Here is a 27933-nt window from a genome sequence, read left to right as displayed (position 1 = left end):
CTGGATGTCAGAATTGGTACGTTCTTATACATCCTGAGAGTAATCGTCATATGTCCTTGTCCTAAGTGAACATTGCGCCACCCTCCGCTATCTCTCATCCTCTTATACATGGCCTCCCTCTCAATCCAGACTGGGAGATCTGGTAGCCCAAGAAGAATATTTAGTTCTCTTTTGAACTTTAGGCTTTACCTATGATTTTCTATTGCATGCCAAAGCATGGGTATTTTGGCACTCAAGAACCTATGAAAGCCTATATCAGGAGATTTATATGTACTAATACTAAACTAAAAGCAGGATAACGTAATCAGAATAATTTTACTATAGCCCTAAAATGAAAGGCAATCAGGATATCAAGATCATATTAGTTAACTGATGTTTAATGGAATTTGACAGTGGATAAGGATGGTCTATTAAAAAGGGCATGTGAGAGGGCTGATGAAAAGCCAGTAGAGAAGCAATTAATAATCCAGGAAAATGAGTAGAATTGATAAGAATCTAGAAGTTTAAATTAAATTTCATCAATAACTAGACCACCGAAAGAGCACATTAAAAGCTAATAAAGAATTAAGTGAGTAATATAATCGCTGAATGTATTTTGCATGTCAAAGAAAAATAATTCACAAACAAGTTGTGAGATCACTCTTTGAACAAATTAGGCTCTGTAAAATATTGTTGAGGTAACTGAATTGGAAAATTCAAAGGTAAGAAGTGCATATTAATTTTAGTAAACACGTGTTGCTACCTCAAGTGCGGAAATCAATGTAAATAATTAAATGAGACTGGATGAATATTTTAATGTCAATGATTAAAGATGGACCACCAGAAGAGCATGAAAAATTATTGTTCAAAAGGTGGTAAAGAAGTGGTTGGTAGTTCCTTAGAGGAAAAGGCAATATTGGTAGATTCATGTCCTAATAAAATAACGAGAAATAAGTAACAGTCTTTACAGAGATAGTTTTGAACTCCTAAAATAAAAAATAACACCGTAATTTCGCTATACGGATCTGGCCAACTCAGGTTTTTAGTGTGAAAATCAATGCAATTGCAGATTTTAGTCACAAGTAAAAAAAGAAGAATAGTGTTTCTTATTCTTCTCTACCAGGTAATATTCGAGCCAAGTGAGGGACTGGAAAAGTATTGTCGTTTTGTCTTAAACTTAAAGCTTTGCCTTTAATTTTCTGTTACATATTAATGCATGGCTATTGCTGCATCCATGATCAAAATTGACCAGTCATGTGCAAAGGTCCACATCAGAAGATTTGTCTTTAATAATAACCAAAAATACAAAACTAATACGCAGAAAACCGACCAACTTGGAGAGAACGATTCTACGACAACCCTGAAATAAAAGGAAATTGGAATACCGAAATCAAATGGGAAAGTTTAAGCTCATGCAATTCGACTGTGATTGGAAATGCTTAATTTTATTATACAGATATAGGAACAGCTGAATTTCGTTAAGCACATCTAGCCTTGAGGAATTTAATGTATTATCTTGCAATAACAAATCTAAGTCAGAAATTAAAAAAGGACGATAGCCTTACTCCTACTCCCCTGTACTAACTAGATTTTGACCCAAGTAAGAACGGAATTGGCCAGTCCTGTTTGAAAGCCCATATCAGAAGATTTATATCAAATAATAACTAAGAATAGATTACTAACCTGAGCAGACCAACATAATAAGAATGTTTTTACGAAATTGGGAGGCCAGGATTAAATTGGGTAGTTTAGGCTTATTAGAATTATTGAAATTCAACTCTGATTGGATATGCTTGATGGCAATATACATATAAAGGAGCAGCTGAATTTCAGTATATACATCTATTTAATTCAGGTCTTGAGTACGGAATGTTAATGTATTAACTTGCAATAACAAATCTAAGTCAACAAGTTAAAAAAAAGGACGATCGCTTACTCCTACTTCCCTAAACTGACTAAAGTTCGACCCAAATGAAGAAGAGAAGTATTGTCGTTCTCTCTTTAGTAGTAGTAGTAGTAGTAGTAGTAAGGATGGGGGAGCTAGAGCTCGGCAAGTAAAGCCAATTTTCGCCAACCCCAGAATCACCCACCCCTACGCCTCCACTCTCAATGCGCGGTCTTCACTGAGTCGTCCCGTCCTTTTAATAAAGGCTTGCACATTGTCCCAGTCCAGATCTTTAAGATCTTCCCGCTGGAGTGTCGTTGCTCCAAAAATTTTCCTTCTTAGGCGACTCCACCTATCACAGATACCTAGTATGTGGTATGAAGTTTCCTCCCCTGTACCGCAATTCGGACAGAGTGGGTTTTCTCTTATACCAAGAAGGTGTAGATGCCTGTTTAGACTGTTGTGCCCGGTCAGGATTCCCACCAAGTCTTTGATACTTTGTCGGGTCATTGTTAGCAGTCGCCTTGCTTTAGAGCCGTCATGGTCTGGTATCATTTCCTGGGCCTGTCTACATCCTTCTGTCCTTTTGTAATTCTTCCTTGTTTTTTTCTAGGCCCAATTATTAAGTGCCTGGGAGATTTATTTTTTGCTAAGACCGTGACAAGGTTCGGGGCCTACAAAGGGGTTAACGGAACCTTGTCTTGCCAGTTCGTCGGCCCGCTCATTGCCCTCAACACCTTGGTGTCATGGGACCCACCTCAGTCTCACTTCCTTGTGTGCTGCAAGCCTTTCCAATGCGCTTCTGCATTTCTGGACTAGCGCTGAGCTGGCCCTGAGTTTCTGAATTGCCTTGAGGGCAGCTTGACTATCGGAGTAAATGCAAATCCTCCCGTCACCTTCCAATGCCTCTCGTTTGTTCGCTACTTCGAGTATAGCAAACATCTCCGCTTGGAAAAGTGTGGTGTTTTTCCCTAGCGGAAAGGATTCCCCTGTGTTCGTTTCCATCCTGTACACTCCGGCTCCGGCTGAATTGGTGCTTTTCATCCATGATCCATCCGTGTACCAGGCCTGGAAACCACTTGGCTCTTTAACTTCGTTCGCCGACCATTCTTCCCTTGTCGCGATTTCGACTTGAAACCCCTTCTTTAACCTTAGTTTGCCACTTTCTGTAGTGCATCTGGATGTCAGAATTGGTACGTTCTTATACATCCTGAGAGTAATCGTCATATGTCCTTGTCCTAAGTGAACATTGCGCCACCCTCCGCTATCTCTCATCCTCTTATAGATGGCCTCCCTCTCAATCCAGACTGGGAGATCTGGTAGCCCAAGAAGAATATTTAGTTCTCTTTTGAACTTTAGGCTTTACCTATGATTTTCTATTGCATGCCAAAGCATGGGTATTTTGGCACTCAAGAACCTATGAAAGCCTATATCAGGAGATTTATATGTACTAATACTAAACTAAAAGCAGGATAACGTAATCAGAATAATTTTACTATAGCCCTAAAATGAAAGGCAATCAGGATATCAAGATCATATTAGTTAACTGATGTTTAATGGAATTTGATAGTAAATAAGGATGGTCTAATAGAAAGAGCATTTGAGAGCGATGATGGAAAGCCAGTAGAAAAGCAATTCATAATACAGGAAAATGAGTAGAATTGTTAAGAATCTGGAAGTTTAAATTAAATTTCAACAATAACTGGACCACCAAAAGAGCACATTAAAAGCTAATAAAGAATTAGGTGAGTAATATAATCGCTGAGTGTATTTTGCATGTCAAAGAAAAATAATGCACAAATAAGCTCTGAGATCACTTTTTGAACAAATTAGAAGTGCTCTGTAAAATATTGTTGAAGTAACTGAATTGGAAAATTGAAAGGTAAGAAGTGCATAATTATTTTAGTAAACACGTGTTGCTACCTCAGATCTTAAGTGCAGAAATCAGTGTATTAGAACAATTAAGCTAGTAGAAAGAGCAACAGAAAATGGTGATTAAAACCTAATAAATATAAAAATCAGAAGACTAGCATAGTTATAATAAAGATGTCCAAAAGTAGAGTACCTATGTTCTAGGTAACAAAATGCAAAAAGAATAATATGAGAAATAAGTATGTAAACTAACTAAATAACTAACCAAAAAAATTGAATAAAATATTTAAGAGGAAAGGCCAAGGAGACCAAAACGATATTTCTGGAATAGATATTTATGATACTTTTTAGAATGCTGATCATCAAGAAGCAACGCATTGGATGTATAAAAGAATATGGATATATTTTGGAACAGATTAGTTAAATGAAAATATTATATGTTAGGACTAAGGTTGAATTTTGTATCCTTAACCTGTACGTCGGGAAGGCACGTCGGGACGAATCTTGGAGGTGCTGTAGATAAAAAATAGAATAATTTGACGAGGTTTCCTATATTAAATATAAGGATGTTAACTTCGTAAATCAATGAATGATTACGTGAACATATGATTTGATAACGGTTAATGAGTTCCTTGGCACTTCCGATGGTAAAAATTCGCTAAATCCCCTCCTAACCCTTGGGAGTGTACTTAATGGTCTAAAGTTCATTTAAATTTACTTTAAAAAGTACCCGGAGTAATTGCCTGTCGAAACGATCATCGTTTTAAAGTAGCGGTAGATAAAATAAACTTCGCAAAGGAGCCTTAAAACTTTCATATTAAACGACGATTTGTTTGAAAGAAGATTTAAAACTTTTTTTTCTGTTTGCGGAATGTTGGTTTTCCCTTTCAAGAACGTAAAGTTTATAAAGTTTTCAAGCTTTCTTATAAAAAAAAAACCGTAAATGACAAGCAAAGTTCTTACATTGACGACAAAAATAACGGATCTTATAATATTTAGTTTAGATTTAAGACTAAATGAAACTCTGGCCATTAGGGTTAGTTACTGTAAAAGCTTAAATTTTGGGTCCAAAATGTCTTTATATCACAAGAAAAAGAGTCACGTCTAATTTCTTTAAATGTTTTTATACTTACCATTCTCTCTGAGGCAACTTCATGACCTTCACTACTTTGCGAAGCAAATGTTGGTTTATCAGTATTACTGACGTTGGTACTGGTAATTCCTCTGGAAGTGTCTTTTTTCAAAGAGTTTCTGTTGATTTCATTGTTGCTTTCGACGTTTTGCTGAAAAGTTGGGGTGTGATCTGGTCTGGAGTTAGTCGTGGATAGTCTGAAAACAAATTAAATATTTATTATTTACTAAACTAGTGTGGTAAATGGTGATTTTCGGTGAGTGCCGAAAATATGTGTGTGCTTTCATCTGAAATTGTGCCAAGAGTTTGTCATTACATACTTAATCTTATTGTAATAAAAGCCATCCTATTCCAATTAAAGATACGTGAAAAAAAAGTTGTCTTTACTTTAAATGGAACTTTTTAAGGTATCGGCCTTCATAGAATCCTTATTTGAAGAAGTTAATGATAAGTTAATAATTTCAAGCTTAGGCATCTAAAAAATTGAAATTTATCAAAAAATACTAGATGCAATCTAATGGAAAAAATATCTGCATATGGTGAAAATGAAATTTTTTAATCGACTTTAGTTATAAAATGATTGAAATAAGATTTTGGGAGATATCTATGTCTCAATAACAAAACTCAATCTTCGAACCCATGACTCTCAAGGAAATTGAAATTATTCTAAAGGTACTAGACCTAAATTAACTTGAATATGATACTGAACTAAAAAAAGCAGCAAAATATTAGAAATTGTACTTTTATAAGCCTAAGGTGTTGAGGTATCATTTCTGTTTTTACCATGCTTTTTTCATCAATTTTATAATTTGTCAACTTTTATCTCTTTTTGTTATATTTTTACACAAAACTGTAAATTTGTAAAAACTGTAGCGTCACACAAACAAAATAAATGTGGAAAGCACTAAAAAAGAAGAAGTAGGATATTTTCTCAATTATTATACAAAAAAACTTCAGAATCAAGAATGAAACTTGTCAAAGTTTAAACCCTTTATAGCTGAAAATAATTTCACAGCAAAATACATTGAAACAAATAATATTTATAAATACATACAAATTATTCGTATCAAAAACATTTAAAAAATAATTACCTTTTTCGATGAAGATATTTATAAAACATGTCTGCTTCCATTCCCAAAGGAAAATCGTCAGATTCATCTTCAGAATACAAATTAAATCGGCTCATCATAATCTCATCGAAAATCTGACAAGCGTACGCGTACGAATTCAGAAAATGCACGTTAATTACATTACAATTTTCTAAAAATTCCAATATGAAATCTTCATCGACTTTTTTAGTTATCTTTACTATATTATCTTCGTGATTTTTATCTATTACTTTATTATCATTAATGTAAATAATTGATTTATGTTTAATTCTGCCTTTTTCATTGTTATTCTTGTCATTTTTCAAACTCTTATCATCCAATCTCTTGACACACTTTTTGCTTTTTTTCTTATTAGTTTTCCCTAGAGTCGAAAACCTTTCAAAGGCCCTCTGCTCCAGATCAACCTCCATCCCGAAAAACGTAAACTTTTTTGAAGAATTTCTCTTAAATTTCAGGTTATCACCGAGTTTTTGTGATCCGAACAAAAAATTATCACCACCATCATCGATGTTTTTCAATTTTTGTTCACAGACGTCCCTCAACTGTTTGCACAAGACACAATCACAATTTTCCTTGCACCTCATTTCTTTTACGGTGTTTGAACTTCAAAAGACTTTTAGTGAATGACCGGGGATCTTGCTGAATAGAACGTATTGCAATAATTATAGCCACTCGTTGTGTCTTATTATAACAATGGATTGTTTAAATAATTGTGGGTATATTGAGAGTTTTTGCGTGATTTTTTTTTTGGTAGTTTTCCTTAAGGCTATCTAAGGAATGAATGTAATGTAATGTATAGTGAAAAACGAAAATGAGCCCAAAAAGAGAGAGAAGAGAAAAAGTGAAAAATCAGTTTTAGTTGCAAACTGTTATTGCGCTGATTTAATGTAAAGTTTAAAAAAAATAAATAAGCTCTCAAAATATTATTAAATAAAAAAATCAACCATATGAATAAAATGAGAAATGCTACCAAAGTCGGCTATACATTTAAAACACCGGTTGTTTCCGATTATCTCTTTATGTACAAAGGCGAATATATGAAGGAAAATAAATACTCTAAATTGTTATGAATGAGGAAAAGTGTTGGGTCTAATCCCCTCTAGGCACTCCAGTAGAAATTATTTTTCTATCTGATAATTCGCCTTTTATCAGGGTCCTCTCGGAGAGATATTAATTAAAATCTCTTTAAGCTTGGCACCATATAATAATTAAGCTTCCAGCAGTATTGCGTAATATAATAGAATGCTTTAGGCAGATCACAGAACATTGTGTGCTTTTGTCGAATAAGGGAAAAGAATTTTTAAATTTTTTTTTCGCTTTCAAAAATTGTAGATAAAGTATTTAAGGTGACATATTTTTCAGTTTTTTCCACGAGAGGTTAATTTGGTATTGAATCGACATATTTTTTTTCAGAATTAAAGCTGTTATTGATAGAATTTACATTTTTTTACCAATAATTTGTTTTTGCCATTTTTTCTCTAAAACTTCTAGATTAATCTTTGTTAACTTTCCGGAGCTTGCGCGCGGACTCTTCGCAACTATTTTATTTTGTCGTTAATTTCGACAATCGACAACCCGCAGCGCTGTAATATTAGCTTTGTTTTGGTTCCTGTTAGAATCGTCCTAGAATTGTTTTGCACATGCGCAGATTGTTTAATGCGTTTTGGTTAAATTAGAATTGATTCCGAATTGAAGTTTGGTGTTTTGGTTTTTTTTTTGACCGGTTCAGAATTGTCCTAGAATCGTCCAAAAATCCCTGCTCGAGAGTAGGGATCAATTCAGAATCAGGCAGTTCGCACATGCGCAAAAAATATATCCTTAGAATTTTACTCGACTTCACCAAATTTGAGAAGAAGAAGAGGAAGAAGAAGAAGAAGTAAATAAGTTATTTTTTATGCTTTGTTAATGTTTATTGTTTTTCTTGTAGATAGATTTCACTTAACCTAGGAATTATCTATTGATTTTTTTTTTAATCTATTGACATTTTTATTCCAGTCCTAATGTTTAAAAATGTTTTAAAAAGGTCCAAAAACAAAGCACTAAGCAATATTCAAAATTTCAAAACAAGTTGTGTTTAGTAAACAATCAGAATCAGCTGTTTACTGTCAGTGCGTCAAGCGTTCGGGTTCCATACCATGCAGAATTGAAACGGGAGCGATTCCGGATTTTACTTTACGGCGCAACGAGTTCTGCGCAGTTCTAGAATCATCCCAAAATCGGAACCAAAACAAAGCTATTAAGTATCTTTCTATCCCGGGTTCTCCTACAGTCAGTGCTCATTTGTGCGTTGGTGTGTGCGTTTATTGCCAAATTATAGCCACTGGGGACTGTGAGTCCGCGCGCGAGCGTTCAATTTAAATATTTGTATGCGTTTTTTTTTTGTTAAACTTGTTGTGCAATGGTGAGTGTTAGCTTTTATTATTAAAATTTAAGAAATATTTGTACACTTTTATAGATGGCGTGCTCCTGGAGTGGAGAGGAGGCTCGTTTGCAAAAGCTCATGCAAGAATGTTTGGAAGAAGATGATGAGGAGCCAAAGAGTGATTTTGAGGACCAAGAAGATGATGGAGAAGAAGACAATTTAGAAAAGCAAGATTTGGATAGTGATACCGAACAAGAAACTTCGGAGACGGAAGCCACTGATGAAGTCGCTAGGGGAAATTACCCTGTGTTTACTGGCAAAGATAGAACTAAGTGGGCCAAACATATGACGAAAAGAAATGTGAAAATCAGGGCGGAGAACTTGATAAAGCATCTTCCAGGGGTAAAAAGACCTGCGAAAGACCTAAAAAGAGAAATTGACATTTGGAAGCTTTTTTTACAGACGAAGTACTGAATTCGATAGTCGAAAATACAAAGAGACATATTGCCATGAGTAGAGGCAATTACCAACGTAAAAGAGATGCAAAAGACACGAACATATTAGAAATATAAGCACTGATTGGATTGCTTTATTTATCTGGCGTATTGAAATCTAATCGACTTAATATTGAGGAAATATGGACACAGAATGGTACTGGCGTCGAGCTTTTTCGACTAACGATGTCCCAATGTCGATTTCGATTTCTGCTAGATCATTTACGTTTTGATGATTTGGCAACTAGAGACGAAGGAAAACAGACTGACAAGCTAGCCGCCATCCGGACAGTGTTTGATACAGTTGTTGGTAACTTTGATTCCGCCTATACACCTTTTGAATGGCTAACAATAGACGAAAAGCTAGAAGCATTTCGGGGGCGTTGCAACTTTAGGCAGTATATACCTAGCAAACCCAATAAATATGGGCTAAAAATATTTGCTATGGTAGACGCCAAGACTTTCTACACCTGCAACATGGAGGTTTACGTAGGAAAGCAGCCTGAGGGTCCATTCCAAGCGAGTAATTCTCCCACTGCAGTGGTGCAGAGATTGTGCCAATCAATAAAAGGAACCTGTCGTATTACAGCTGACAACTGGTTTACCAGTATGGAGCTACTCAATTCCCTTGAGTTCGATTTCAAGCTAACTTTATTAGGTACAGTTAGAAAAAACAAAAGGTCCACTTTTATCGTCCATGTTCGCCTTTCGTCATAACTGTACTTTAGCATCATATACACCAAAAAAAAAAAAAAAAGAACGTGCTGCTTTTATCAAGTATGCATTTTGACGATAAAATAGATGCTTCTACTGGAAAACCAGATATGATATTGGACTACAACTCATCTAAAGGAGGTGTTGACTGTGTGGACAAGCTATATGTGCGTCTTATAACTGTGCACGTAATACAAGAAGATGGCCCATGGTTTTGTTCTATTCGTTACTCAATGTATCGGGAATAAACTCTTTTGTTGTTCATTCAATGAATAATAATGAAAGTATACGACGAAGAAAGTTTTTGCGATCTTTGTCATTTCAATTAGTGGAGGGCTATATTCGCCGTCGAATGACGCAAACTATTCCTAAGGCTACGCAGTTGAGAATAAAAGAACTTTTCGGACTGGAAACACCTTTACCTGAGCCCCTACCAGCAGGACAACGTGGACGTTGCTCATACTGCGATAGAAAAAAAAATAGACCTTCTCGTTTTTTTTGTGTTGAATGCCACAAATGTGTTTGTTTAGAGCATTCACTTGTTAATTGTCATGAATGCCGCTCAGAATGAAACTCATTTTTATTTTTAATTTCTAGAAAGTTTTTATGTGTTGTTAAATGTTTATTTTAATTTTTTTGTAGCAATAAGTTTTGTTAAAATGCCAAAATCAATGTATTCGATGAATAAAATCTTAAAATAAATAAAAATTTACTTTTATTGTCAATAATTTTTAGAAATATGCACATTTGAAGGCTGCGGACTCTGAGTCCACATGCGAGCGTTCTTTCCAAAATACTTAGCGCGAGCTCCGGAAGGTTAAACGAAGATACTACCATTTTATCCAATTTTAGTAATTATACTCTATTTCAGAAGTGTATAGAGCAATAAACTGGGGAATTCCGTTCTGTTTGGCTACATTTCATGGTAGTTCATAGGCGCAGGTACTTATAATATTTATGAATTTAATTTTCACGGATTAAATGCCTTTATTTTGAAAGAGATTAAATACTAAATAAATACTTTTAATCCTTTTGTATAGGTACCTATCTTTTAACGCTTTGTAACATGCAAAAATGGGGTCAGGTAATATATACAGACTATAAATACTTTTAAATCATATTTTAAACGTTAGTAGTCACTGCTACGCTGTAGCGTAATCACAATATTATTATCCCAATATTTAAAAAATGGAGGTATTCAGCCCAACGAAAAGATGTACTAAAAATTCTCCACTATCGCTGAGTGAAAAAGTTATTATTTTAAATGTACATGATTGCATAAAACACGATTACCCTAGTTTTACTGTGCAAGAAATTGTTGAAAAATGTTCTCGAATGAGTGGAATTGGAAAGTCCACCATTTTCAAATTGTTGCGGGAAAGAAAAGTAGCAGGTCAAGTGGAATCTCCCAAGCAAAAGCCAGGACGACCTACAAAAGTCCTTGATGAAAATGCTAAATGTATAATTCGAAGAAAAGTTCACTCTTTTTATTTTAAAAAGGAAATACCCACCCTAGACAAAATTTTAATGGAGCTTGGCCGAGATGACAGTATTCCGTTGATAAGTAGAAAACTTTTATGGAAAACTTTAAAAAATATGGATTTTGCCTGGGAAAAGCATAACCGCAAAGCACTTTTACTGGAGAGCGATGAAATTGTTTGTTGGAGACGACAATACTTGAGAAGTATCAAGCAGTACCGCAGGGAGCAAAAGAAAGTTTTTTATCTTGATGAGACGTGGATTAACGAAGGTTATATAGTCCAAAAAATGTGGCAAGACAAAAATATAACCAGTGCTCGCCAAGCTTTCATAGAAGGCCTGTCTACGGGTATTAAAGTACCTTCGGGAAAAGGAAAAAGACTTATAATCACACATATTGGAAGCGAAGAGGGATTTTTAAAAGAAGGTCTGCTAACCTTTGAGTCGACTCGCACAGGAGATTACCATGAAGACATGAACTCAGACGTTTTCGAGGACTATTTTGGTGAAATGATAAAATTTCTTCCGGCTAATTCGGTGGTGGTTATGGATAACGCAAGCTATCATTCACGGCGAATAGAGAAGACGCCAACTTCAAGTTGGAGAAAGCAAGAAATTATCGATTGGCTGACTGCAAAAGGTATTGCGTTTGAAGCAAATTTGATAAAAAAAGAACTGCTGGCAATAGCAAACTTACACAAAACTCGTTTCATGAAATACGCCGTGGAAGATATAGCCGAAAAATATAATATAACTGTACTGCGCTTACCGCCATATCATTGCGAACTAAATCCTATAGAACTGATATGGGCGCAGGTAAAAGGATTTGTAGCAAGACAAAACACGACTTTTAAAATGAAAGATGTTAAGCTACTGTTTGATCAAGCCATTACGGAAGCGACACCAGAGAATTGGCGAAAAGCAGTCCAGCATGTAATTAAGCAAGAGGACAAAATGTGGGATCTTGACAACCTCATCGATCAGACAGTCGATCCTTTAATTATAATGTCAAGAGGTGATGACAGTTCGTCAGACGAAGAAGACTACAATCTATTAAAATTTAAAATTGTTATACACTGTTCAAAAAGTGCCAGATCCAAAAGTGACATTTTTAACTGTTTTACTCTACATATTATGTTCAATAAATTTGTGAAAAAAATATATTATTCCATTTAAACAATAGTAACTTTCTAAAATAAAATAGCATTTAAGTACATTAATTATAAGGTAAAAAACAAGTCCCAGTTGCACGCCTTTGGCGAACCGTTTTCAATGTTTATCAGTGGGTAACAATGGGCAAAACTCATAAATTGACCCAAAACCGGGTGGCACTACCTGCAATCAACGAAAAGAAAGAATTTTACATTGAAACTAATACCCAACTAAGGTAGTGGCATAAAATATTGGTGGATCACCAGGTACCACTTTTGCATACCTAATGAGGTTTTATTGCTCTACACACTTCTGAAATAGAGTATAGTAATTTGGTATTGAGTCGACGTATTTTTTTTTTCAACAAAAATTTTTATATTTGACTGGTTATTTGTTTGCTGATTGTTTGCCATATAGGGTGTTTTACCAAAAGTAGCTTTTAAGGAAATTAGATTAAAAATAGGTCAGTAAAAGCTGCCACTAGGGGCTAAAATCTCCGAAGTATTTCCTTCAAAGTCTAAGGAACTAAAGCCGCTATGGACGAAGGAGGAAAAGCACATCAACTTCCTCTACCAGAAGTCGGTGATACCGATGTCATTCTGGTGGGTTTTTGATTAAAATCTACGATTTCAGGAACAAGTTCAAGGCGTATTCTAGAATGCCCAAGTAAAGAAATACGAAGGAAGACACTGCTAGTATATGACTCTGAACAATCATCCCAGAAAATCAAAGATGTAGACTATAAGCCAATTGTTGCCAAGAATAATGATTGTACCTATCAAAATAAGAATTTTCATATTGAAATTGAAATGCCAATCAAAGTTTAAAAAACTGAGTATAACATGCGCAAGCAAGTTAGACCCAACCTCCTCAAATAAAAAACCCATAATCAAGGTATTAAGCAAAAAGTTACAGACATAAATATACTGCTCTCAAAGATGTAATAAGATAAATCAAGATCCTACCAACGTAGATACAAAGGCACCGCAACAGTTGTAATGGATGCAGAAATCTACAAGAACAAAGTTGAAAAAGTTCGGAATAAAGGGGAATATAAACTACTAACCAAAAACCCTACACCAACAATAGCGGTATGAATTTATAGGACTCTTAAAAAGTATAACATTAAATATTGTTTAATGCACCATCAATATGTGCCCATCCGAGAATCCCTTAATATAATCAGGAAAAAAGTCAGATAGTATGCAATAGTTTTAAAAAATACTAGACTTCCACTGGCAGGAGTGATCGATCATTTAGGAGTATTCTTACCTACTCCTAATTCAAAGAAGGCCAATATTACATGGAGTGGTTCGCTCACTATAAGGACAGCTTAATCCAGACCCAAAGTGTGACAAAAGTGATACAGAGCTAGCAAACTGTCTAAATCACATCAATAAAATTCGGCCAAGCATCAAGATTACGATGGAGTTGGAAAGTGAGTCAGCATTGCCCTTCTTAGATACTTTTGTAGTACAACAATGGACGCCTGAAGACATAAGAATATTAGAAGCCAACACATACAAGACAACATTTAGACAACTAGTCCAATCATTCTGGTTTGGAACATTTTAGCTATGGATGAAGCAATTTTCACACGCAATGGTATTCACAATTTTCGCAACACGCATTTTTGGGCAGTTGAAAATCCGCATGCCATTCGGCGAACAAACTTTCAACAACGATTTTCAGTAAATCTGTGGGCTGGAATTGTAAAGGGAATACTTATTGGCCCTTTCATTTTGGATAATCGTCTAACTGGTGCTCTTTATTTACAATTCTTGCGACAAAATTTGCCGGTACTCCTTGAAGAAGTCCCTCTTCACATTACGCAGAATTTGTGGTTTCTTCACGATGGTGCTCCACCACATTTTGCGCGACCAGTGCGACGGCATTTGGATCGAATGTGCCCCGAACGATGGATAGGCCGAGGTGGTCCAATTGGATGGCCTCCTCGGTCACCCGACCTTAATCCGCTTGACTTTTATTTTTGGGGCCACCTAAAATCTCTGGTGTATGTAACCGAAGTTGACAATGAACAAGAATTAAGAAATCGGATATTTGCTGCCGCCGAGGAAATTCGACTACAACCTGGATTAGCTGCTGTCTGCAACTCTTGGATTAGGCGTGCTCAATTATGTATTGAAACTCATGGAAATAACTTCGAACAGTTAATATAATAGTTAAATAAACATTTATTTTGGAGAATTTACGTTTTTTTTTTTAATTTTAATTAATAAGTCGTTTATCTCCGCAACTAAAACTATTTTACTAATTTTTTTTTTCACTATTAGTCATTATTTGCCGTCAGCAATAATTTCCCAAGTTTATGTATAGGTATAGGTTATTTATTATGTATAGGTTATATTTATGTATAGGTTAAGAAACACCCTGTATTGGCAATATCAAGAAAATTTCAATGGTTTTCCAAAGCTCTTAAACTATCAGTATGATTATGATACCTCGCTAAGCTTGGTTAAACACCCTATATTTGCGTAAAATGTTTTTGTCGTAATAACTAAATTGAATTCTGATCATTTTTTCTGATTTTATCAACATCTTTTTATAATCGCTCCTCTTATTGGAACTTTATTTCAATAACTTATCTTGGGCATTTTTTGGCCAGAGCTCTTGGACTATCAGGGGTATTATTTCTGAACTGATAGTGCTATTGACTCCCACATAAGTGACCAAATAGGATCCCATTTTATCCTCTTTAAATTAAAATAAAACAAAGTTTATTCAAATTGGTGATCTCAAAAATATTAACAGACGTGATTTTTAACATGAACTCAATGTTGGAAACTAATATAAAGTTGATATTTAATGCACATGTTTCCATAAAAACTACTAAAATCAGTAAACCACCAACTCCTTGGCTTCCTGATAATATTAAATTCATCGATAGACAGAGGAACAAAGCTACATACAAATATAAAAGAAATCAGACCTCTGGCGATTGAAATCACTATAAGGATCATTATAGTTTTGCATTTGCATCCACTAGGAGGGAAAAAACATCATATCTGGAAAAACTGGAAAGTTAAATTATAAAGAAATTAAGAAGAAAGTTAATAAAATTTTAAAGAAACCTAAAAGTTAAATCCTAGCTTAGGATATTAGGATATTTCTTCGCTCTTGTATGTCCTATACCCAAAGTGTCCAATCCTACGGCCAAAAGGTTTGTAGCCAATCTTGTCTAAGATATTAAAGGGGATTGCAAATGCCCAGTTATGATAGTATTTTACACAGTATAATACTTGTTTTTCCTATCTAAAAGTCTGGATTTAGAGAAGGATATGGTACTACTACTACCTTTTTGAATATAACGGACAATATCGTAAAAGCTCTTAATAAACTGATTCTGATTCAAAAATAAGTATAGCTGGGTCTCCTCAGACACGATTTTAGTCACACTTTTATTTTCTTTGTATACCTGTAATACCCATTCAAGGTTAATATGTCATAAGTACCAACATGCCAATGATACCCAGCCCATTTACTATCTTAAACCAAACAGTATTGAAGAAGACTCTCTTAGTATGAATAATGATTTAGGTTCAATCATAGTGTATTCAATAGAACACAATCTTATTAATAACTCTGGCAAAAGAAGGATGGTACTATTTGGCTCTAAAAATAAACAAAAAGTTAAGAATAACATACATATTGCCATAAATGGGTTTCAACTAGATTTTTTCAAAAAGAATCTGCGTTCTTTCTTAAGGGAATCTTTAGTTCCCTCATCAGTAATCAATTATTGCTAATCCTGATAAACTATCACATCAAAAATTACAGCGGATAGAAAATTTATGTTGTCGTTTTGTTTTCATGTTGAAAAATGTTGATCATGTTTCCGAGATTTCTGAATGAGGCATTATTATTTATTTGAAAAAATCTAATACCTAGAATTATAATAGAAATGTAAGGCATAATACTATGAGTATGTTACATCACACCACCGCTCTATTTACACGTAGTTATTTATAAACTGTAAATCATTTCCCATCTTTTTATCCTTTTCCTTTCAGAATTAAGGCTGTTATTGATAGAATTTAAAATTGTATACCAATAGTTTGTCTGCAATTTTTTCCTCTAAAGCTCGTGGACTAATATTTGTTAAAGTAGGTGATCAGAATTATTAACTTTATTCCAGTAATTTATTTTTCTCACTTTGCCTCAAATCTCCTGGACTATTATTTGCTGAGGTATGGTACGCTATACCTTGTAAATAACGTATTTCTGTGAAAACTCTTTGTCATAATGTTTAAAATGAACAATTTCCCATGATATTATCCATTTCTTTTTCAAGACTTCGAATTTTCCTGCCTTCATTTCACTTTTAATACTGTTATTACCACATAAGAGTACCGTTTAACTTTTTTTTGTAGATAATAATATCCCTAAAAAAGTCCCATTTAGATAGTTAAATTAAACATGTAATTAGATGTAAGGGGGCTATAATACAGAGTGTCGCAGATATCAATTAATATGTTAATTATTGCTGGAATATTGCCAAATATTTTTACAGTTTGGTTTCTGATTAAAAAAAAACAATCATCGATGCCTTTATAATACAATGAGTATTTTTATATCAATATGGGGAGACTGTTGTAACAGTCTTTTGGTACCTCTCGGAGGCCTTTGACTGTATACATTATAACCTAAAATACCTTGATTCAGCTCTACCCTTACCCACTGAAACTCAAAAATCATTTTTATCAAAAATATTAAAATTTATGATCATATCCTTAAATCTGATGGAATTGAATTATTTTTCTTTGTTCCCTCTAAGAATAGAATTTTACATCCAATCATCAATCACATGTAAACTAATCAAAATTTAACGAAGAACTTTCTTTCAAAGAAACAAAAAGAAAGCATGAGAACGTAATCTCTGAAATTTTTAAGGAACTACCAAGTTCAACGTGTTTGCACACTGTATTAATTAAATTTTATGGTTGATAATTACCATGAGAATAACCGTTCTGTTTTAGATGATTAAAGTATAACCGCATACATTATTATTTAGTATTAATTGTTACTCGAATTACAATAGGAAAGAAAAGTGAAAAGAAAATTAACTGAATACGAAATTGAATACTTTTGCTTTCAGTATGATTTTATAAGTCTTACCTTCTTGGTTTAGGTCTTAAAATCTCATGGTTAGCATCAGTGATGCAAAGCGGATTTAACGGTCCACTTAAATGGTCAACTCCAGTCCACTGTTCCTCGAGGGAGCCGGTGGAGTTGCCTCTTTTCAAGGGGCTCAGTCCCTCCCAACTTTTGGGGGTTGCAGAGTCTCCTTGCTGGGACATTCTTCTTAGGTTCAGCCGGATAATAGAGTCATTTTTTAATTAGTTTGTAGGTACTTCGGGGATGAAAGGGAGATACGTCATCTGTTTTTCTATCTGCAATAAGAAAAACGTACCATTTGATAGATTTTCATTATTAATTTGTCATTTGTCAATGCACTCAAGAATAACTATAAAAATGAGTTAGATTAAAGTAAATTTTTCAACAGTTTTAGTGTTCTTTCTAATACGGATTTCATGAGAAAAGAGTATACCATTTTAAGGTTAACTTCTTATATATACGATGCTATCGGTAAATTAAAGTACTCAATATGCATTTTTGTATGAAAAAAATCTTTTGACTAAATATTCTTTTTTTTTTAATTAAGATACGTTCAATAAGCACTATTTGTTAACCCGTGTCTTAAACGTGCACCAGTTACAAAGTGCTTTTAATAGAAATAGAGCTTCTAAGCAAATAAACTTATCATCAACAAAACGTTGAATTTCTAGTTATAGAAAACCAGTATAAAACCTAAGAAAACTTTATTTTAATCATTTAATCGTTAAACTGATTTGGAATTTATAATTAAGGCATCTATAGTTTAATAAATATACTTTGACTATATATGGTTGATAAATATACCAAAACCAATCATATTGATCATATTAGGCGTGCAAACTACAGATGGGTTACAAATACTCTAATTTTTTGAAAAATTTTCAAATTTCGATACATTAGGTAATAAAAAATTGACGAAGCTTCTTAATAAATAATGTACAAGACAATATTAAAAATCTAAATAAATCGATGAAAAAGAAATTTTAAATATAAAAAAATGACAACATCACTATCGATAAAAGAAAATAAATATTAGAGTATATTTTTTTATTTTGCTTTCCCTGATATTAAATTCAACTATAAAAAAATTGATTGAATATACAGAAAAATTAAAGATGATTCCATATATTTTTAATTTTTGATGATGAAAACTGAGTTCCTATAGTAAATATAAATAAAAATAATAGGTGGTGGTATACAAGGAAGAAAAAAAATATTTTTGCTGATTGGTTAACGTCATTTAATAGTATATATTACTTCAATAATATAAGTGGTATTAATTAAAAATAACAAAATATAATTTTTGGGTCTATTTGTCGATTTTAAATGAATTCCAGATAATTTTTCACTTTCTTATTAACCACGTAAACTAATTGCATTATAAATAGGAAAGGAAAGGTAAGGATTTTATACTCACATTACACAGATGTCATTTTGCGCTTTTTTATAAGACAAAAACACTATTAAATAAGTAATATGTGCATGCACCCAAAAAACAACAACCATAACTTAAATGGGATTTAATTAAAGAAAAATAAACGTTTCTCGCCATCAACTTCTCGCAAAATCAACTACTCATTCATCATTCTCCTGCTACCACCTTAAAAGCACAACAATTTGCTAATACAAAGGGTAACTAAAATTGTTTCTGTCATCCTCCACTAAATTCCAAATTTAGTTTGACTTATTGACTCCACTGCAAGTATGGACTACTTCTTCAACTTTAAATTTGCTAATATTTTGCACCACAACTGTGCGATATGACATTCAAATCTTAATTTATTGTTCAAGTTGTTCAGAATCTGTTTTGACAAAAACATATAATCTAAATTGCATTTAATTCATAACACTAGTTTTTGAAGGATTTAAACGGAGTTTATTGGAACCACACCATTTCGTGATTTCAATAATATTTCTGTTGACTGTGGTATTTATATTTCTTTTATTCGCGTCAGACCTGTGAAATATTATAAGTCACAAGTTGCTCTTTTGAAGAGACACCATCCACAGGAACATTCTGCACATTATCATGCAAGTAAGACTCAAACGCTTGAAACCATACCGCGCCAGTTTCCACAGCAGTATTGCGTGATTAACGCAATCAAATGCCTTGGTCAAGTCACAGAACTTGCGTGATTCAATCATGTTATTTTAGAATACGTTTACTTTTTGGATCTTTGACGTTAACACTTATCCATCCCAAAATACATTCCTATATTAGTCGAGAACACGTCTATAATTTCTAGTAATTGCTTAAATTGACGCTTGGTGCATCCTAAGCGTTTTAGATCGTCTATATAGTGGTCTTATCTCCTCGCTATTATTGTTTTTAAGTAAACATACATAATTTATTAAGTTTAACAATGATAACAAAGGGTTAATTGCCACGCAGAACCATAATTAAGTCTTTTTTGATGGGTTTTGTAGTGATGCAGTCGGGTTCATTAAGTTGCATAGTAGCACTCGGCATGTTCTAAAAAGTTGATCATAAGAGAATTGATTTTGTAAATTTTTAATATTTGTATCAACCAGTCATCAGGTACTTTTTGTACTCAATAAAAGCAACGAAAAGATTTCTCTTTTTCTAGAATTCCCCGCTTCTTATTAAGGAGTCAAAGACTAGTTAGTTGCTCCTTGTATTCCATAGCATTTTTTGTTCACACTTTTTGTTAATCTGCAATTATATTGTTGTGTTCGCAGTGTTCTTATATCTTCTGAATAATTTGTGCGGATCCTTGAATATGGAAACGAATTTGATGCATTCGTTTCCTTGCGACTTTTTTAAAATATGTTGTTAAAGAACATTCCTTACGTTCTTTAACCAAAAATTATACCCTCTATCACGACCCGATGCTTTCCAGTTATGTATACTTTTAATTACATTTGTAACTTTCTGGATTGATAAGGGTTTTCGTCTCATTTTGTGAAAATTGATTGCGGCACGTCTTATTTCTTCATTAATCCATTCATCATGTGGATTAGATTGCGTAGGAGTTTCAGAACTCTTGGATGAAGGATACCTAGTATTTTCTGCGACAGGAAAGTCTAGAATTCAGATAAGAATAAAATATTTTTTCCTTAACAGAGCATCATTTAGTTTTGTCTTATTTCTTTCTTTATACCGTCAACACAATACACAAATGGTCAGCATACATATACGGTTTTATTTAAATGTATCTGAACATTGCTGTGCGGTGCGGTTATAGACATTATTTGTTTTAGACACTTTACATGTTTTCTTGTTCGAACCTCAGCAAGATATTGGATTGAGTTTGGAAGTCGTTTAAGATCTATTCGCAGAGTATTTATTTTATTCTGTAGTCGTTTTTCCCATCTTGGCGTTTCCTGGTCATCTTTTTCTATTGCCTTTGGCTGGTCTGGTTTGATTTTTACACAACAATTTAGATACTGATGTCGCTGCACAATAAATGACTACAATACCTTTAGGATTATTACAATAAACTTTGGTAATATTGTTCCAATAAGAACACTTCTTATTCCACATACCCCGCCTAAAATATATACCTAAGACTTTAAGATTCTGTTCATTTAACTTCTCCTAGGTTACTGGTTCTGCTAAAACTTGTTTGCTTGTTGTCGCAGACACGCATTTTCTTCAGTTCATCAATAACGCATCAATAAACGCTATTCGAAATAAAATTTTTGTTTTGTCTTTGAGATAAGACCCTTACGAATATCGACACGATATTGATCATTGCGCCGTAACTATTAGATGCGGAAATTCCTTATAAAACTCTTCATGAACGCGGTGTCACCAATTATTTGTTTTTAAATTTGTTAATAAATTGATACAGAAACAGATCTAGCGCAATTGCCAGGCTATGTCTATCGATAGCACCTTTTTCCAAAGCTTCTTCCATTCCTGTCTCCCTATTGTTATAAATTTCGCATTCCCTCTAAGGAAAACTTTCACTCGTCCCGGGTTGTCTTTCTATTTCAAGAGATTGAGCTCTGTTATGACGCGGTTCAGGTTATAGGGTTATTGGCAAATGGCGAATACTAATTTAGAATTAATCTGAAAATTAATCTAATCTGAAAAAGTTTTTAGTATACATGCCTATTGTAATTCTATATAGATTCCCGGCGGTAGATATAATTGCTTAATAAAATCAAATTCTTTTGACTTCATCCGCGATGTAGTATTTCTGTATTTGTTTATCAGGTTTTATCTTTTTTTTGTGTATTATTATAATATTCGGCTTACTGTATTGGATTTCTTGTCTATGATCATCGCTCTATTTCATAATGATTTGTATATTTTATATTTTCATTTCAAATATAAGCCTGATTCAGGGTAACCTTTCCTGTAAGAGGCCATGTTTTAAGTGCCAGTTTTTGGTGGATGTGGCAACCATTCAGAATAATTGTTCTATTATTTCACCGAGTTTTTCCACATTTTCGATTATTATCTCTGATATTTGGGAGATTAATAACTGATGGTTATGATTATTTGTTAGATGCATGTATGTCAACATATTCAAGCTGAATATCAGCAAAATGACCTTTGTAAACGGATTTTCTAGATTAATTCTCTTATGTTTTTGTCTGTTTCGATCTCAAGTGCATTGCTAAGAAGGGTATAATTTTTTTCTGCATCGATAATCGCACGGTGTAGTGGTGCCTTTTTACCATGTCTTCTTTGGGTCTTAAATAAAGTCATTCATATACTTTGTCAATTTAGGGTAAGTGCTGGTTAGCTTTTTGTACCAAAAGATATATATACAGGGTGTTTCGGAAGGAAAGGGAAATATTTTGGGAATATCGTCAGAAGGTCAAAATAAGATAAATTAACCCATATGTTTTAATCCGATTCTCAACCGTTTCTGAATTAATCGATTCTAAAGTTTTTTTGTAAGATTTTTCATTTTAAAAGCAACACAAAAAAATAATATTCCACTATTTTAAAATGTTTTCGAAAATACCCCTACCAACTTCAAGGCAGGCTGCAGCACGTTTGTTAAGCGCTTGTGTTGCACGTTTAATTGCTTGAGGATTGTTTTTAATATTTGAAGCATTAAAAATTTGATTGTGAAGTCCTTCTACGGTTTCTACTGGTGTTTCGTACACTAGAGCTTTCATTCACCCCCAGAGGCAATAATCCACTGGATTTAGGTCTCGTGACCTCGGTGGACGAACTTGAGGTCCTCCTCAAGAAAACATCCAACGATGTTTTCTTGTTTTCTTCTCCAACGATCAAGAAAACAATTGTCTAAGAAATTACGCACGTAAATAAGCATAATATTCGTAGCGTAATATCCTTCCCTAGTAAGACGCTCATCTAATACAAAAGGATTTAACAACTGGTCGTTCAGCATTTTACACTACACGTTAACACTGAATCGATGTTGAAAGTTTTGTTCAAACGAGGCATGAACATTTTCATCTGACCACCGATGTTCATTGTGTCGGTTACTAATTCCATTGCGGGTAAAATGAGCTTCATCGCTAAATAAAATGTATTTATGTAGGCCTCGATTTTGTTGGATCCATTCGCAAAATTGAACCCTTCTTTTGTAATCCGCCTCATGCTAACATCCGGGGTCTCTTCAGCCATATCCAGAACATTTTCTTCATTTTTCACATTTAGTCCCGCCTCTCGTTCAGAAATAATTCTTACGCTTCGAAACATTCCTGTTTCCTGAGGAATTCTTCGATTTGGAAAACGACGTTGGTATTCATCAACATTTCAGAAACCATACACGAATATCATGTCCGCATACTCCCTATGGGTGAATGTGTGAGGCATTACGTAATGAAAACTTTGCTCTTTTTAAATTGAAACGCTCAGAACGAATCAAACTGACAGCCATGCTTGTCAAAACTACCAGTTAATTAAAATAGGTATTAACAAACAATGATGAAATACCTGCAACATGAGTTAGAAATACAGAGAACGTAATTATTCCAAAAAATTACAAAAAAAAAATTTAGAGCCGATTATTTCAGAAAAGGTTAAGAATCGGATTAAAAAATATGAGTTAATTTATCTTATTTTGACTTTCTTAATATGTTCCCAAAATTTATTTCCCTTTCCTCCCGAAACACCCTGTATGTTATCGCTTCCTGAACTTTTCCAACTAAGAGTGCTTTTGATAATATACGCACTTCTGTTACTATGGCTTCAGTGACATTTGGTTCTTCCATAGCTATTACTTCTGCGTTTTTCTCCTCTTTTTGTTGTAGCCATCCAGTTGGCTCTAAGATAATAAGGTTTATTTAAGATGCAAATTAATGACCAGTAAGTCTAAGTTTGTTCTTGATTAGGCATGTTTTCTCCGGATATCAGTGTTTTGTAGAATCTTTACTCACTTACATTAAATTTCTTGCTCCGTCGCTTCTTCTTTTTGCATCTTTTTTCACTTACATTAAATTCCTTATTTTGTTGTTTTTTTGTCGCACTTATAGCATCTTCTAAACCTCTTACTAAATTCTGTTTCTATTTTTGTAATATTTCTTGTACCTTTCTTCTCAACTTATTATTAGGATTTCCTCCTGCGTACTCTCTTAATCTGGCGATTTCAGCTTACAGTAAGTTCTGAACATCTAGCTAGGCTGATATTTTCTTATCAATTAATATCCATATTTTCTATCTCGAAAAGTCACTTGGTCTGATCCATGCCACCATATTTTTGCATTATTGTACTCAACAATTCATCCAGTAGTAATCTTCTTTGTTTATTTCTTCCTGTTTCTGTATTTGTGTATTGCGCGTTTGATTATTATTCTCAAGTTCTTGACTAGATGCATGATTTCTAACTTCTAATTGATTAGACTGAAAAGATTGTATTTGGCTAGGTGGAGCCCGTATTTTGAGTTTCATCAGCGGGTGGATCGTTATCCGCTATTGGAGAGTCTGGTGATATCTTGTTCTCCCTTTCTAGTTCTTTTCTTATTTCTCTTTTTATTTATTCCATTGTTTCATCTGAGGCGAATTTGTAATTTAGTATAACTCTACTTTGATCCGCTATATGTTGTTCTGTCACTGGGAAGTCAGGATATTTTTCTACAAATGCATCGTTGGGTCTGTCTTGAATCTTGCCAGATAGTAATAGGTACGCACGACGAATATGTTGAGTTCTTGTCTCCATTTAGTCCGTATTCTTGAACTCCTTGTAAAAGTGGTCTCAGGTAAAATGGCGTTAACCCTACGAGGAACATCTCTAGCAGATACAGAACTTGTAAATGGAACCGGGGTGTTCTCTTAAGTTTCTTAATCTTCACTCTATTTTCGTTAGAATAGAGTATCCCAGTGCCAGCATTATTATTACTTTTATTATTATTATTATTATTATTATTATTATTATTATTATTATTATTATTATTATTATTATTATTATTATTATTATTATTATTATTATTATTATTATTATTATTATTATTATTATTATTATTATTATTATTATTATTATTTCTATTATTATTATTATGATTATTGGTGCATATGAGGAATTACATAGGGATTACGGACTGTTCAGTTTCGACCATAGAATACTGTTGACCAGAATTATAAAACATTCAGGTAACCCTTACCACTTTTATTGCAATATCAAAAAATCAAATGTGTCATTAACATTTAATGTTTTGTGAATAAATAACTTATAATTCACCTGACAAATGTACTGCCTTCTTGCCCTTTCATCTAACCCTTGTCAAGATAAGATACAAAATAAATGATCTTTTTAATTTACATTATATAGGCAGAGTATAAACAATTATTTTTAATTGTTGGGGAATAAAAGAATTAGAAGTTTGAAAGGAGCTAAATAAGCGGATACAATTTATCCTATTCACGATAATCTAAATATATGATACTAAACTACTACGAACACTATAAAAGCTACTAGTACATACCATTCTCACTATAAATGCCTCAATAAAGTATCAGCCCGATACAATCATAAGGTAGCACAGATAAATTTTCTGAAACCGCTCATTTTATTACCACTTTATGACTTAAGAAGCACCTGATCCCATCTCACATATCTGTCATCTTAAAACGGTACCAAAATTCCAAAATACTACCATCACACACGGATTATAACGTAAAAACCGCGGGCCCTAACCCAGATTTTGCGTTGATTAGGTTCGATTAATCACTGAGTGGTGACGATACACTCTTAAGGGATGATTTAACACGTGGAAAAAGTGTTGTTTTGGCAAAATTTACCATCAAAGTGGGTACTACTACGGTCACTCTTGCCCTGTTGTAAACATTAACTTTTGACCATGGATGCCGAACTCGAGGTATGGGTTCAGGTAACATCTTAGGCGAGCCGGTTTTCACCCAAGAAGAATGTCTTTATTTAATGATTTATTTTTTTATGGTATGCGAGGTTACAGAAAATTTATGTTGTTTTCTTGAGCTTTCACGTGAAGTCATCATTTAAAAAAGATTCAGGTTACGTATTTCATCCAGAAAAATACTTTTTCTTTATCGGCATCTATACTGCCGGCCTTCCAAAATGTAGGTTTCGAAAAAATAACGATTGAAATTTTAGACTTTAAAATAGAGTTACTGTGTATTTTTGAGGCGTTAGTTAGATTGTATGTATAAATAAATATTTTTAAATAGTCTGCGTACTTATTACGTTATTCTACAAAATTTGACAGGTACGTGTATCAAACGTGAGTTGGTATACTAATAATCCACTTTACTAGCGATAAACATAGTACTGTGAAAATTCAGTGCTGATGATATTACTTTAAATGATATAATGAGAAAATGTCTAAGATCTAGAATGTGTTGCATTGAAATAAAAAGACACAAAATCATTTTAAAAGTTTTAATATAAAAAATATACAAAATAAAAACTAAATATAAATTATGTAGGTATGGCAAAATAAAACTAATATACAGGGTAAGTCATTAATATTGCAACTAAAAATTAAAAAATTTTTTTATAAATTTGCAAACATAATTTATTTAGTGCATGTTCTCTTCCGTTACGAGATATACATGATAAATATTTTTTTACGATGAGAAAACCATTTTTCTAATTTCTGCCATGAAATTAAAACGTGAAACCACTTAATTACTATTGATGTCACTTATTTAGAATTAAACAAATTTGTTCAATCCTTTTTTTTTCTTTTTTATTCATCTATTTTTCTTTTGCAATACATATAATATTTTTATTGATCGCACTGCATCGCACGTTGCACTTTATTTCATTCTACAGTCGTTTTTTTTATACTTTTGATCAAATCCTAAATTTTTAGACATACTAGTTTCTATTAGTCTCTTGCCAGTTGGAGGTTAAAACGCAGGATCCTGCGATGCCGCGGAAGGTATGGCACTATAAATCAGCAGAGTGGAACCATCTTCGGGAATTTTATCGCTCATTCCCTTAGAAAGAAGTCTGCTTTAGAACCAATAACATCTCAGAATGTGCAAACCAAATTACAGAGACGATCTTGGCGACAGGAATGGAAGCTTATATCCCTTTTTCTACTAAATGCGGATCAAACAACAAGCAATGGTTCAAATTTTTGCAAAAAGGCAGTAAACACTAAAAACGCAGCATATCGCAAATGGTGTCAACATCCTTCCATCGAAAATCGGAGGAACTTTTTAACCTCCAGAAATAACTGCAAGCGAATTATTGATGAATGCAAAGAGAGTCACAACAACAGGATCAAAAACAAACTGCTTAACTGCCCAAATGGAACAAGATCTTTCTGGTCGGTATCGAAAGCCGTTAGTCAAGGATTTGCTAAGTCGGCCTTGCCACCCCTAATAGCAGATGATGGTTCTATCGCGGTAACAGCAAGGGAAAAAGCCAACTTACTGGGTAAACTCTTCGCGTCCAATTCTACTCTGCACTCGCAAGGCAAAACACCGCCATATTTGCCAAGGGTGAATTCATCGATAGGAGAAATTTCGTTTCCCCAACGAATTCTAAATAAAATTCTTAAAAGCGTAGACACCAACAAAGCTTCTAGACCCGATGGAATTCCAGCCCTAATACTAAAACGTTGTGCAGACGAATTGACTCCTCCCTTATGTAGACTGTTCACGGCATCGTATAAGCAGCGCCAATTTCCAACAAGCTGGAAAACTGCCCGAGTGCAAGCTGTACCCAAAAAGGGTAAGAAGACGATGCTCTCCAATTACCGCCCGATTGCACTAGTTCCAGTAATATCGAAGATTATGGAGAAAGCAGTCAACCAACAACTGTTAAGATATCTGGAATCATCTGGACTAATCAGCGATCATTAATACGGCTTCCGAAAGCTTAGATCCACCGGTGATCTTCTGGTCTACGTCACACACTTGTGGACGGAGGCCATGGAGGAGCACGGCGAGTCCCGCTCAGTCGCTCTTGACATTTCCAAGGCATTTGACAGAGTGTGGCATGAGAGACTACTAACCAAGCTCTCCTCAATCGGCATACAAAACTCATTATTGAATTGGATCAAAAGTTTTCTTGAACAACGAACAATCCAAGTAGCCGTCGATGGATACCTCTCCGACAAATTTAACATTAACGCTGGAGTCCCTCAAGGATGCATTCTATCCCCCACCCTTTTCTTGATATATATCAACGATTTGCTAGGAACCATTGTCAATCCAATCTACAGCTTTGCGGACGATAGCA

At 33.9% G+C, this 27933-nt stretch overlaps 1 protein-coding gene across 1 annotated transcript in view; it reads right to left on the bottom strand.

Annotated features, from left to right (window-relative positions):
* The window catches only part of LOC126738875 (ankyrin repeat and BTB/POZ domain-containing protein 2), a 137144-nt gene extending 111590 nt beyond the window's left edge, over positions 1-25554 (bottom strand). Inside the window, exons 1-3 of the mRNA XM_050444339.1 lie at positions 25187-25554; positions 17315-17589; positions 4870-5065 (exon numbers count right to left, since the gene is read on the bottom strand). Coding sequence (XP_050300296.1) covers positions 4870-5065; positions 17315-17496 — 378 coding nt within the window. The 5' untranslated portion in view covers positions 17497-17589; positions 25187-25554. The remainder of the gene's footprint in view (positions 1-4869; positions 5066-17314; positions 17590-25186) is intronic.
* Between the last annotated feature and the right edge of the window lie 2379 nt (positions 25555-27933).

Source organism: Anthonomus grandis, chromosome 7, assembly GCF_022605725.1.
Source record: "Anthonomus grandis grandis chromosome 7, icAntGran1.3, whole genome shotgun sequence".
Lineage (NCBI taxonomy): Eukaryota > Metazoa > Arthropoda > Insecta > Coleoptera > Curculionidae > Anthonomus > Anthonomus grandis.
Note: the sequence above shows the minus strand (reverse complement) of the source record. Positions and strands in the feature narration are given on the sequence as shown.